Source organism: Capronia epimyces, assembly GCF_000585565.1.
Source record: "Capronia epimyces CBS 606.96 chromosome Unknown aczIQ-supercont1.3, whole genome shotgun sequence".
Taxonomy (NCBI): domain Eukaryota; kingdom Fungi; phylum Ascomycota; class Eurotiomycetes; order Chaetothyriales; family Herpotrichiellaceae; genus Capronia; species Capronia epimyces.
Window position 1 is genome coordinate 1,118,754 of NW_006912906.1, and position 13,455 is coordinate 1,132,208.

The window sequence follows — 13,455 nt, forward strand, 5'->3', positions numbered from 1 at the left end:
CACCAATTTCTACCTACCTAATTCTCCTCCGAGACCAGTGACCATCGTGCATTTCTACGGCCAATGTCACATATTCGCCAGCAAGATCAACGATTTTTAGCTCCTCAGATATTTCTTGACGGCCTCGCCCCAGACAGCGCCTCTCTTGTAGAAGTGCATCTGCGGGACATTCCCCAGTTTGAGGCCGTCAATGGCAGCGGCCAGTTCCTCGCCGCCGCCCTCCTCCTTGATCTGCTTGATGGGATATAGATACGTGTGGAAGGCGAAGACAAGGGCCTTCGACTTGGGCAGACGATGCAGGGTCTGGCGCTCAGAGCGGACGAAGGTCTTGTCGACATCGATGTGGTCCAGTTCTTCAACCATATCGCCCTCGTGTGCATGCGTTGTGCCCGCGGCTGCTGCGTAGAGTTCGGTGTTCGTCGTGATGGACCAGTTCACCCGCTTGACATACTTGCCGACTTCAACCTTGGAGAAGAAACGGTCCATGCTGCCCTCCAGCTTCGCGCTATACCCTGGCACAGGTTTGTGGATGGCTGCGAGGCGCTTGCCGATTTTCTCGGCTGGATCAAACCCCGACGGACACACTGTCACGTACGCCTCGAGCACGTACTTCGGATCTTCACTATCCTCTTCGGGTAGGAGGAACAGAAAATCTTCGTCGACCGTTCGGCCAAGCGTCTCAAGCAACCATTCCGTGGATATCTGGGCCGTCGCTTTCGCAGGAAACAATGCCTTTGTGGCAAGGTTCTCTAGCATGAAGGTCTTGCCCTGCTCGTACTCGGTCTCATGCAGCTTGAAAAGGGTCGGAAAGCGCAGCGGGAGGTAAGTACCGAGGAGGAACTGGTACAGCTCAACGACGGCTGGACGAATGCGCTGGTCGTCGTGAACGTTGATGACGTGCTTGCCGTGCTCGGCCATGATGCGGCGGCGATAGGCGATGCGGTCCTCATACGTCTTGTCGATCACCAGCAGCTCCGACGGCTCCAGGTTCTCAAGGGCTGAGTCGTCAGATTCGGCTCGTGCAGGGTCAGCCTTTCTTTTTTTGCTGGGAAGGAGCAAAAGAATGAAAGGTCAAGTTGTCGCAAACTAGGCCATTTGGGGGCAGAAAACATTGCGAAACTCACCCATTGTCAAGTGATATTTAGGCTTGAACGGGCGAGATTGTAGTGGTTCCGTTGTTTTCCAGTCGAAGCCCGGCTGTTCCTCGACGGGAGGAAAGTCAGGGGCTTTGATATACCGTCGGTCATGGCCGGTCTTTGCTGCTGCTTGCTGGGAGTGCGTTAGATCAGGGCGGAAACGAGGGCCGAGCGATAGACTGAGGATAGATTGGTAGCCAGGTAGTGTCGTGACAATAGGCAATCGATCGAGTCAGAACACTCACCTGTTTAGACCTTGCTTGTCTGATGGCGACGTAAAGGAAGACAATGAGAAGAATAACGTTCATATAATTTGCGAGCGTGAACCGTGAGGTTGCTTTCATCTCCTCCCACGACCGCAGGTGCCACATGAAAGAGGGCTTTTCGACGTGCGACATATGGTTCGGCATGGTTGTTAGCTGGCTAGCCCAGTGACCTGGGACTGCTAATGACACGGTCACTTCTCGCGTATCTGGATGGCTGATCTAGTGATGGGTAGTCAAGTGATCCCCATGGGCGTGAGGTACCTCCAAGAGATCCTGACTGACGGATGATGAGAATATAATAATAATAGTAGCCAGACGAGCATGGCTCAATCGTGCCGAGAGCATGGCAGATAAGACGGTCAAAGAGATACTGGTAGTACGTACTCCATACTACTACTAATGATACTGTCTGAACGTCCGCCCCAGCAAGGCCCGTCTAGATTAGGACAAAATAACCTGGGTAGGTGCCTGGGAGGCAACATCCTGGCGGAGAAGTGCGAGGGGGCACGGGGATGTTTGGGTGCTGACTAAGGAACAGTCCAGATCACATGACCTTACCCTTCCCACTTTCAACCCACACGCTAAACCATATTTGTTCTTTCACGCTAAACCTTATCCGTTCACAACGCTAAACCCAATTCATGCACCCTTGACAATCATGGGGCAGGTCGTTAGCCTGATCACGATCATGCCGAATGCTGGCACCGACGTGTCTGTCAGTCGTCAGTCTGATTACACTCAGGACTACAATGACAGAGGAGGCGAATGGGGGATGGCGTTACAGGTCTACATCTCTCACAGTGGCCGAATTCTCAACTTCAATAACGATCCAAATGCCCGGGTCGAGAACCTGCGGTCATGGATCGAATCGACTGCCAGCATCCCGACCGGCCGTCAGATCTTGATGACCGCCCGTGGCAAGAACGTCAAGAACCTATCCAACGAAACTGAAGTTTATGTCTATGACAAACAGTTCCTCTCTCCTGACGCCCAACCTCCAACCAGAGACGACGTCGAACTGCAACCGCTCACCGCACCCCCTTCATCCCTCGCCGATGAGAACAGTCTCAAAGCATGGCAGGATCTGTATATGTCCAGGCGAGCCTGGGCACTGGATGCGTTCGAAATAGCCAGGATGGGAATTGAGAATATTGAAACATGTGCAGACGAGGCTACGATTATCGCCCGATCCATGCAGGTGGCCTTGGACAACCTGCGCACTCATGTGACAACTTTGCAGCAGAGATTCGAAGAGACGCAACAGTGGGCGGAAAGCTACATTCAGGAACATCGAGAGGTACTACAGGATTGGAAAGCCCGCGCTGATGCACTCGCAGAGCTGCCCGTGCGTGAAGATGTTGCCAGAGTATTACGCCGCCCGAGCGGAACCGACCGCAACCACTCCACAACGCCGATTGGTACTCTGTCTGACTTGGTCGAGCGAGAGGGGCTTCAAACGGCCGCCGAGAGTGTTGAACAGAACTCGGCGGAGTTCGGGAGGAAACTGCACCAGTTGCAGTCAGACATGGACAAGCTCAAGACCGGTACCGACACTGCACGAACCCAGTCAACGCAAGTCCCGGACGTTGACACAAACGCCCTACTGGACGAAGCGGAGACATTGGCTCGGCGGATTACCTTGGACTATGAAGATGTCTTGCAGATGCAAGATAACCCCAAATCGGTGGCCGCTGTCTCCAGGAAGGCTGCCGTGCACACGAGAGAGTTACTGCCAGCCTTGGAAGCCGTGGTTGAAGAAATTACTCAGGTATCCAAGACCGCGTCAGAAGCCAGAAGCACCGTCTCGAGCGAATGGTTCTCAACACTTCAGAATATCTCTAGCCTTCAGTCCCGCCTGGCTGAAGCACAGTCTGCGACAACAAACCTAGACTTCCATGACGATGACAACTTCCAACTCCTTAGCCGAGTCATCCAACTGCCTTTAGTATACGGGGACACCTTGGTGGAAGCAACTCGGAGATCCGAATGGACCGAGCGCATGAGGACCGAAGTTGACATGCTGCATGAAGATCTTTCTCTACAAACTGAGGAAGAGCACCGACGCCGCAAGAAGTGGACTACAGCGCACACTGAATTCTTGGATGAGAACTTGAACGCCAAAGATGCTTTGATCGATCTTAGGGCATCTGCACCACGGAATTCCTGGCCCTTTGTGAGCAGGGATGAGATATTTGCTTGGATCGACGATCTGACGGCCTTGGGACTTGATGATGCTGTCCAGGCACTCACGCAGCGAATGAAAGATTTGGATGCCCCTGTCCGGAAACAGAAGCCAAAGGCCTTCAAGAATGGAAGCATCCATGATCTCGGTCAAAGTGTAGCATTACGCAACGGAGACGCGTTCAGAAATCTGCAGGACGAAAAACTCAGATTGGAGGAGAAGTTGAGGGCTTCGGACAGTCGAGTGCGGAAACTGGAAGACCTTCTCCATCGCCAGAGTCAGCTCAGCCGGCCTCCCAGTGGGATCTTCGCCCCGGGCAGTGCAGCCGAGTTTGAACGACAGACCCCTTCGCCGGCCCCGCTCGCCAGGCAGAGCGATCTGTCACGAAGATCGTCTGTGTCGCTTCGACGATTGTCCAACACCCAAGATGAAAAGTCGCTGGTGCAGAAGATCATTGCATTGGAAGGCCAAGTCCACAAGTTGCAAGAGGAGGCCCACGCTGAAAGACGCTCGAGTACGGAGAGCAGAGACAAGATGCAGGAAGCTGAAATGGTCAAGCGCGATCTCATGGCGAATTTCGAGGCGCAGAAGCAGGAATTCGAGGAAGAGCGTCAGCTGCTGGATGATGAAGTCCATAGGCTCAAAGTCAAGTTGGACGAGGCAGAAGACGAACTTGACCGCCTCAACGAATCTAGGGATCATCTGCGAATGGAACAGGATCAAACCATCCTCAACCTTAAGGAGGAGCTGGAACAGTCGAGAAGGACCGCCGCGGATGATCTGGCACTGTCGAAGCGGAAAGTTGAAATGACTCAAAAGGAAGTGAGCACCCAACGGGAAAGAGCCGCAAGTCTTGACCGTCAACTCCACCAGGTCAAAGAAGAACGAGCTGCTGCACAAGCTCAGAACATGGCACTGGCAAACCAACTCAGAAGTATGGAGGATCAACAGCAGGAGTATCTCACCATCTTGCAAGGCGCGCACGTGAATCTATCCCCAACGGGGTCTCCTCCAGAGGATCTTCGGCGACTTGTCAATGCTCTTGAGATCTTATCAGAAGGTGCGGCCATTCATGCCCGTGGCTTGGATGATTCCTTGCAGCTTGCAACGGCGGAAAACAAAGCGCTTGAGGAAAAGGTCGTGCACAACGAGTCTCAGATCAAGTCCTTGATTGCGCAGCTGTCTACCGCCGAAGCACGCGCCAACGATCTGCGGGAAAGTCTTGAGCAAGAACGAAGCAAGATATCAGGGCTGCGGTCCGAACTTGCTGGCGAACGTGCAGAAATGCACAGTATCCGTGAGAAATTCGCTGCCGGCGAGACCGGCTCCGATGCCCTAAGACAACAACTCAATTCAGAGGAACAAAAAGTTGCTGAACTCTTTGCTGAATTCAGGGTGCGCAAAGCTGAGGATGATGGCATCATTCAGCGCCTACGACACGAAATCGAAGACCATGCACGTAACTTACAAGCAAATGCTGAAAGACAAGATGCATTGAAGCAGCATCTCGATAGTCGCGGCGGGATAGCTAAGCAACTGTCCGAAAGCCTTTTCCATTTCCACGACCGCATCATCCGCATGCTGGAACAATTTGGGTATTCAATTTCGAGACAAGACGATACCCTTGTGATTCAACGAGCATCGAAGGTCAATGCCAGCACGATCCTCAGTGGCGGCGAAGGATCCGGGCCGTCCACGATGAAGCGAACCATCTCTGGGTCCACGTCTGGACAGCACTATACCGACCCTTCAGACCTGGAAACACTGTATTGGATGTCTGATGACGATGTGAACACCGAGTCTGGCAAATATGCCAGTTTCATGACCGCCCTGCAGCGACTCGACATTGACAGCACGATCGACCTCGTCACTAAGCGCTACAAAGATGTCGAGAGTCTGGCGAAGAAATATCAAAAGGAGTCGCGTGCGTATCGTGAGCGGACACACCGAAGCCAAGCGGAGGCCCACGACAAAATCGCATATCGGAGCTTTAAGGAGGGCGACCTTGCTCTATTTCTCCCTACTCGGAACCAGGCGACGCGACCTTGGGCGGCGTTCAATGTCGGGGCCCCTCACTACTTCCTCCGAGAGCAGGACGTGCACAAGCTTCAGACACGCGATTGGTTGTTGGCTAGGATCACCAAAATCGAGGAGCGCGTGGTCGATTTATCCCGGAGCATGTCGACGGGAATACGCGGCAACGTCTCAGCCACGGCTAGCGTCGACGATGGGGGATCTATGCGGTCCGTCGACGACGAGAACCCTTTCGAACTCTCGGATGGCCTGAGATGGTACATGATCGACGCTACAGAGGAAAAACTGGGGGCGCCAGGCACACCCTCTGTTGGCAAGTCCACTGTGACAGCATCGAACATCGAGGTCAAAGGTCACATGGGGCTGGGAAGGAAGGAACACAAATCCGGCTTGAGCATTGGAGGCGGAATGGGAAATGCAAGCGCAACTGCGAACATGGTGACCAAGACGTTGACTAAGAGTTTGGACAGTCGACGTTCGAGCTCGGGTAGCAAGAAGAGCGTGGACCTCAAGGGCAAGTACGATACGATGGGCCTGAATAGGGGAGGCAGCGTTAAGGACGTTCCCTCTAAAGCGCACCTGGCCCCAATCTCAAGCGACAACGACGCCGAGCAGTCCCAACCCGGCGGCGCTGAAACAAGCACGCATGCGGATGCGGAAACCGAACATGATGACCCAGCGAGAACAGCAGGACCACGACCAGGGACCCAACCCGGCGTGGCAAGCATCGTGCGGCAGCCCACTGCAGGCAGTCAGACGGACCGGGAGCATGCCCAGGTCTTTGAAGTGGTGAGGAGGGATCTCCTGCTCGGCCCGTGAAGCAGCTTGAAGTTAGCTGATGAAAAGAAACAGACTGGCCCTGTTCCGTCTGCCTCTGCATCCATGAGTACACATGGCGCCGGCATTGAACCTACAGAGGCTGCGCTAGAGCGCATCCGCCATCATCCGCCTCTGAACCCGCATCAGACAGACTTGAGAGCTGTTCAATCAACACAGACATCGAGACATGCATTGCAGTCCCCGCTTAGGCAGCAAGTAATGGGGATCCAGACGCCCAGCGCGAGCCCTACCAAGCCCAGAAGCACTGGAGGCAATGTGGCGTCTCCATCACCCGCGAAGCCGAGGACCTGGGACAAGTTGTTTAGCATGGAGTATCGGTCATGAATCTCTTGGAGAGCTGGTCCAGAGCGCCCGTAGTTGTGAGATCAGTCTTTGCGTTGATGGTGACGGCGAGCGAAACGCGCACTACAGCATGGATGAGACGAGCGAATGTCAAATTTGTGAGATTGGAGCTAAGCGAAACTGGCAGGCTGGCCTAGAATGCATGCATACACATAGCAGAATGAACCCTCCTGTACACAGGCCTAAGCCAGCAATTTGTTCTCCTGCGAAAGCATACATCCCGGCGGGATTTCAAGCGCTGCCATTTCATTTCGGTTGTCCGATCCCGCGAGTGGCGATAGTGATAGAATGTAGTGTGGAAACGAAAGAGAATTTCCTAGGATTGGGATCAGGAGAGCTGCCTGGTATGGGCTCCAAGTGTCGGCTATCATAGGAAGATCATTGTTCCGACGTGCACGTGACAGCATTAGGCAGTGGCACTTGTCGGGCATCCCAGCGGTAGAGCACGGCAGGAAAGTGCGCAGTGAGCTGAATGACAAGGGATGCTGAGTCCACTCCCTGTCGACGTCCCTCTACCGGGGCTACATGCAGAAGCTGGGTCAGGGTATTGCTATAGGTAAAACAAGCCACCGAGGTTAGCTGCTACTACTAGTAGGAGTAGGTTGGTGGCCTTGTTCCGTCACGCACACTCCTTCGATTATCAGGGATTCATTATCCGGTAACCAACCCGGCTGTTGCTCGGGCGGGCCTGGGGAGAACCCAACACAGTTTCGACCGTGCCAGCCCGCGTCACACAGACATGCCAGTAGTGACATGGTGGCAGGGTATAAGGAGTAACAAGAGTTTTGAGAGAGCTTTCTGTGCAGGCAATGATGATATGCCGGATGAGGAGAAGTTACCAAACGCGAAAGCTTGTTGCCGGGACGGACTGATAAGATTGCAATGATATGATGGGAAACAAGTCCTCGCCAATAATGTATTTTACAAAGCAGTACGGAGTACTACATGCAGAAGCTTGGCCAAAGCGCGATGGTATACTAGCAGTAGAAACACTATCCGTATTGTACCGAAGTAACAAGGACGAGGAGCAGCTACTCCGTACCACTGCAGTAGTGATAGTCATGCAAAGAGAAAAGGAGGTCGGCAAGAGGATGAGGGTCCGGCCTCCCATACAAGGCGGATGAGGAGACGGGAGGGACGCAGGCTACGAGTCAGACGCTCGTAGTCGCGGGTAGTAATGAGTAGTAGTGGGCATTTTGGCAGTGGTGGTGACCGATGTAAGAGAGATGAATGGCTGCGCAGCAACGGAAAAGAGGAGAGGAGAGCGTTAGAGTGCGGATGCAAGAGACGCAGGCGCAGGGGCTGCTGTCAATAGTCCATAGTATCGTAATAGTTCTGTCCGTGTGAGGGCGAGAGCGTCTGGGTGCGCTTGATTGGGCCGAGGAGGACAGAGGGTCCCCGAGGATGATGAAGGAGGGAGAAGATGACGATGACGACGAAGCGTAGGTAGGTAGAGAGTAGGTAGGATACGGATACTCCTAGAAGACGGTGGGAGGTACGGGTACCTAGGTACAAGCGAAGCGAGGGAGAGTGGCAGAGTCGGAGGGGAGAAGGAGTGTGCAGAGTGTGCAGAGCCTGCAGAGCCTGCAGAGTCTGGGTGAGGGGATCAAACGACGGCGACGGCAGCGGCAGCTCGCTCAGATCAATCACAACAGAAATCACCACAGCAGCTGATTTGGAGGGAGGAGCAGGAATAGGGAGCAGCGCAGGTGAGTGGTTGGGAGGCGGCGAAGGGAGGAGGGCATGATGGGTTGATGGGTTGATTTGATCTTGATCTGGCATTTGGCTGGCCTGCGCCCGCAGCTCACTCGCCTGATGGCCCGCACCTGGGCAGGCAGCCCGGCCAGTCAGTCCGTGGGATCCCAAGGAGTCAGACGCAGGCTCCTGCTCCTCCCACTCTCCCACTCAATAATCTCCCTCCTCCTACTACTACTACACCCACCACCACCTACTCCTGCTACTACTGCTACTGCTGCTCTCTCACCGTACTGCTTCCTCTGCACTGTACACGCCCTCTACGCCCACCGCCCACCGTTCCTACACATACGCCTTTCTGGTAAGTACTTACCTTTCTTCTTTCGCATTTCCCACCTCGTCGCCCACCCCATTTATCTGCTGTTGCTTCTTGTTTCGCTTCAAAATCCCCGTCGAAAATGCTCTCCCTGTCATCATCTGACCCTGTTTGCCCTCGCTCTCGACCTCATCGTCGCCGTCGCCAACGCCGCTTGCGCGACGCCCACTAACAGCAGCCACCACCACCACAGTTCGCACCGCAGATTCCTCCTCTTCGACGCGTTTTCGCATCGTTGGTGAGTCGCTCTGCCCACTGGATGTGCTTGGGCGCCACCAAACACGCGTTCTGCCCGCGATTGCGCTCTCACCAAAACACCGCGCACTCACCAACCTGCGCGACAACCCTTCACCTGTAACATGACTGCCTTGCTTGCGATTGCCTTGCATTCATTCTGGCCGCGGCATCATTGTTTACTCTTCCAACTGCTTGCGCGCTCCATTGCTCCATTGTCCTTTCACAACATTTGGCTGCTCTCTTCTAGCTTTAAACCTGGCTCATGTCCAACAGTCTACTGACACCTTCCAATCCAGATCGCAAACTGTGACCTCTCCTCAGACCTCTCAACATGCCTAAAGCCACCAAATCTTCCACCAAGACCAAGGGTCGCGGCGCAGAAAAGAAGAAGAAGGGTCAGTGAACAGGTGTCACTCCCCGTCGGGCATACCCAACTGACATTTCCAGACCCCAACGCGCCTAAGCGAGGTCTCTCAGCCTACATGTTCTTCGCCAACGATCAACGTGAAACCGTCCGCGAGGAAAACCCAGGCATCACCTTCGGTAGGGCCCACATCCTCCGCTACAGGTCATCCACAGTTATACTCATACCATCTACAGGCCAAGTCGGCAAGGTCCTCGGTGACAAATGGAAGGCTCTTAATGAGAAGCAGCGCGAACCATACGAGAAGCGGGCTCAAGCCGACAAGAAGCGCTATGAAGATGAGAAGGCCAAATACCAAGTAAGTCGCAACTGTCCACTTGGATCGGCTCGAGCATCTCTCTGACTATCAGGCAATCCAGGCTGGCGCTGATCCCTCCGACGAGGACGACTAAATGCTTCGGTGCACTCCACCTCGTCAATGTCTCCGGTTGCCACACACATGGAGATAGTCGCCTTGAGTTTCATTATTTTGTCGTTATGGTTTCACTAGCAATGACCGGCTGGGAGGCGTGGGTTATGGAGTCGGCCGTGGAAAGGGTCGGTATGCTCTGTTTGCAGCGAGCGATGCCAATGCATCAAGCTTGAGAAGTTATCGTGAGACACCAACCATATGCCACCATCACGATAGTCGAGCTGCAGCACCATAATGTGTTAGGCATACCGGAGTACTGCTGTATACTAGCTCTTTGCAATGCAATATTGGCACTCCTCGCCTTCCAATTCCTATCGTCGTCGTCGTCGTCGTCGTCTTCTCTGCCAAGGCTGGACATGGCGGTGCAGTGGTGGACGCGTCCCCGGGCCAGCTGCGACGCGTTCAGTTTGGGGACGCAGTGGCTTGAGCATCTAGAACCTCACAACCTTGCGCCTGGGTAACGTCCACGTCCACCCTTGATGACATCCCGCCTTTACCAGTCCGTCGGGCTGGAGCATGATTACCTATCCACTCAGGCCGTGGCTAATTAAACTCCTTTCGCTTGACTTGAACCTGCCATTTCGGCCCCCTGTGACTCTCGGCTTAGCCCAAGTTGCCTCAGGCAGCAGTCAGGCGCAGGGCGGGTGCTCCTGAGGTAAATAGGCCTGAGTTCGGTTTCGTTTCTCCATCTTCTTCTCTATCCAACTTGATTATGAAAAGCCTTGGACTAGCTGTGCAGGCAACCGCCCGCTACTTAGACCAGGCGTCGTTGCCTAAGCCCTCCCTGCACTGTCGAAATCGGAATTCGCAAGAGGGACAAGAGAAGACCCGCGATGCATGCAGACTATGAATGACCGTGTCCTGTCTCGACCCGCAGAACGGTAGGAAACACGCTCCCCGGACTTGGTCCAGTTGCGTCTCTCAGGATGGAGGTACACGTCGTGCAGCCTGAGAAGCACCGCTGGTCAGTTATCCAAGGCCAGCAAGTGCAAGGAATGCCCAGGCTTAGGCAGCAACGCCTGCAACATGACGCATTGCGTCGCCCGTCCGCCAGAAGACCCTCGAGAGTCATTGGCACCCTCCGATTCAGCAAGTCTTCCTCTCACACCTGGAGAAAGTCAGTGGTATTGACGATGCTGGGGCCAATGGTCATTTAAGGCTGGTACCGAGCATGACGGGAACCACATCAGGGCTTGTGTTGCGGCGCATCCTGTCAGAGGCCTCGGGCGACAAATCGGCTGCTGCCATGGCACAGTAGGTCATGCATCAGCGCCGTTGACCATCAGCTTCGCCTGCTGTCCGCTTGACACGTCAACGACCTGCATGAGGTTTGTCTCCGCGTATTACGGGAGTCCCAACACCACCCGGCCTGGAATCTCAACTGCTCCGTCTCGACACCAAGAGCCTCATCACCTGCTGGATCGATCTGTGTCGTTTCTGTCTTCGTTATCTTCCATTCCGATGTACCATGCATGGAGCTACTACTCGTCAAGGAGGCGGGCAGAGCCCAGGAAATTGCCGACATTCTCAGTCTGATCAGAAACTTTGACCTGGACCACGTGCAGGAGATCACCTTGGCTATTACCCGGCTGAACGATCTGAGCTGGGCTCTCCGGGAACTTGATGTCCAGATCGATGCCGCGAAAGGCATTCTCCTGAGGTCGTTCGCCGAAGACCTGGAACTTGTCCAGACCAGTGTCGCCTTTACTCTCCAAGATGTCTGGACCATCCTCGGCAAGGTCCCTCTCAATCCAACTGGAAGAGACTATCAATACGCGTGGAAGGAGATATCCCGGTATTGCTCTGAGATGGGTAAACAGACTCTTCCTATACGTTTAGAAACGTATAAACTCTTTCTTTATGCGCTCTGTAAGGTGTTGCAAAGGTAGGTACCTAGTGGATCCTTTGCTCGAGGGTCACTGGTGCTCAGACGATCTTTGGTCAGGCAATCCTACAATCGACATCAAATGCAGGATCTACGCCACGAAATCTACGATCTACAATCCTTGCAACTCGATAACAGAAGGTTGATCTCGGCCACAGAGGCCATTTCGAACCTTTCCATAGTCCCAGCGCAGCAACCAGGCAGGTGGTACGACCCAGAACGTTGACTTCGACTAATAAAGAACAGCCATAAGACATCCTCCTTCTCACGAGCGCGTAAGGCCAACCCAACCGACTCAACGCCCCATGTCTCCTGCGTCCTCGCAAGACAGCTACCAGACTCTCCAGCACCAAGCGGCTCCCAGCCCGCCGGCGTTGTCCTCTCCTACCACCACGTTTTCCACCCTCAGCCATTCTTCCAGTGCAGATCCAGATACGGACCATTGGGCCTCTAATATATTCAATGACCTGTCGGCCACCTTTTTGGAAGATGACCCCAGACTGTGAGCATATTGTCCCGCTGCGTGCTTGAGTTGGCCACTGATGAGATGCCATCAGCTCGGGCTGCTTTGGGGACAGTTCCGGCAGAAGTCGCGGGTTTCCAGACCCTGAGTTTGAAAAGATACTCCAAATGTAAGACAGACAACGGAACCGCTGAGCGCCAGACTGACGTTAAGCAGCAAATTTCCTGGCGGTCTTCGGACGAAATTCTACTTCCGTCCTCGCGACTGCCGTTGCAAGATTGTGTGCGAATGGCCGGACAGCAAAAAGGGGACTCGATGGTCCTGTCTGCCCCTCACTGACCTGCACGTACGACGGTCCGGGCCATTTCTGTACCTCTGTCGTCCGACCATTACAGCTCCAAGCACCTGTTGGGCCAGTCTCAAGTTCACCTCCTACCAGTGTAAGGACTGTGTCCCGGACATTCACGGTGTCCTGCTAACGCTCTCCAGGGCTAGTGGTGTTCCATTGCACCTTTTTGTCGCTACGATCCCATGATAGTGTCAGGGCGGTCGGCAATCGATTCGATCATGTGCTGAAGGGAGAGACGAGCAATTTTGCCGGGTGAGCCGCGGGCTCTTCGGGTTGACGAGCAAACTTGCTAACACAGTTAGAGCAATACGGGACAGCGGATACAAACATGCCTTGCGACTGTATAGGGACAAGAGCACGGATGCCATTCGCCTTGAGGCATCGGTCCTCGAAGGAGAAATGCAGCAGTGAGCAGTCATGTCCCGATATCGTTCTCAGGCTGACACCTTCGGCAGTACGCCGATATGGACCGCGTTCATCACACATAGCATCACTTCTCCTACATGGTATCGCTGGACGAAACACAGCTTTACCGTGTACCTCGCCGAGCTCCAACGGCACGTCTTCTCATCACAATACTCGCCCCATATCGCAGCAAACGGGGAACATTTTCTCGATTTTGAATTGGTGCAAGGTACATACTGAAGGAATGTTGCGGTTGACCTCGGGAGACACTGACTTGGGACAGACGCGGAAGATTTTGTGCAGACCATCGACGACTTTCGCGAAGAGTATCGCCGTAAGAAACCGGCGCAGTAAAGCATGACTGCATTTCACGACGCTCACGACACCCACGATACTCATGACGCTCACG

At 54.2% G+C, this 13,455-nt stretch overlaps 4 protein-coding genes across 4 annotated transcripts; 3 read left to right on the top strand and 1 right to left on the bottom strand.

Moving 5' to 3' along the window:
* Positions 1 to 96: 96 nt before the first annotated feature.
* A1O3_03662 (uncharacterized protein) lies at positions 97 to 1,546 on the bottom strand (the record flags this gene model as incomplete). Its single annotated transcript, XM_007733798.1, has 3 exons — positions 97 to 998; positions 1,125 to 1,269; positions 1,382 to 1,546. The coding sequence occupies 3 exons, from the start codon at positions 1,544 to 1,546 to the stop codon at positions 97 to 99; spliced, it is 1,212 nt and encodes a 403-aa protein (XP_007731988.1).
* Positions 1,547 to 2,060: 514 nt separating this feature from the next.
* Positions 2,061 to 6,437, top strand: A1O3_03663 (uncharacterized protein; the record flags this gene model as incomplete). Its single annotated transcript, XM_007733799.1, has 1 exon — positions 2,061 to 6,437. One exon carries the CDS (start codon positions 2,061 to 2,063, stop codon positions 6,435 to 6,437), a length of 4,377 nt encoding a protein of 1,458 aa, XP_007731989.1.
* A 3,002-nt stretch (positions 6,438 to 9,439) lies between these two features.
* A1O3_03664 (non-histone chromosomal protein 6) lies at positions 9,440 to 9,924 on the top strand (the record flags this gene model as incomplete). Its single annotated transcript, XM_007733800.1, has 4 exons — positions 9,440 to 9,503; positions 9,556 to 9,651; positions 9,709 to 9,830; positions 9,892 to 9,924. 4 exons carry the CDS (start codon positions 9,440 to 9,442, stop codon positions 9,922 to 9,924), a joined length of 315 nt encoding a protein of 104 aa, XP_007731990.1.
* Positions 9,925 to 11,416: 1,492 nt separating this feature from the next.
* On the top strand, positions 11,417 to 13,400 carry A1O3_03665 (uncharacterized protein; the record flags this gene model as incomplete). The annotated part of the gene is made up of 9 exons (XM_007733801.1): positions 11,417 to 11,829; positions 11,890 to 12,033; positions 12,110 to 12,331; positions 12,387 to 12,461; positions 12,509 to 12,732; positions 12,782 to 12,893; positions 12,944 to 13,048; positions 13,097 to 13,275; positions 13,330 to 13,400. The coding sequence occupies 9 exons, from the start codon at positions 11,417 to 11,419 to the stop codon at positions 13,398 to 13,400; spliced, it is 1,545 nt and encodes a 514-aa protein (XP_007731991.1).
* Positions 13,401 to 13,455: the final 55 nt, after the last annotated feature.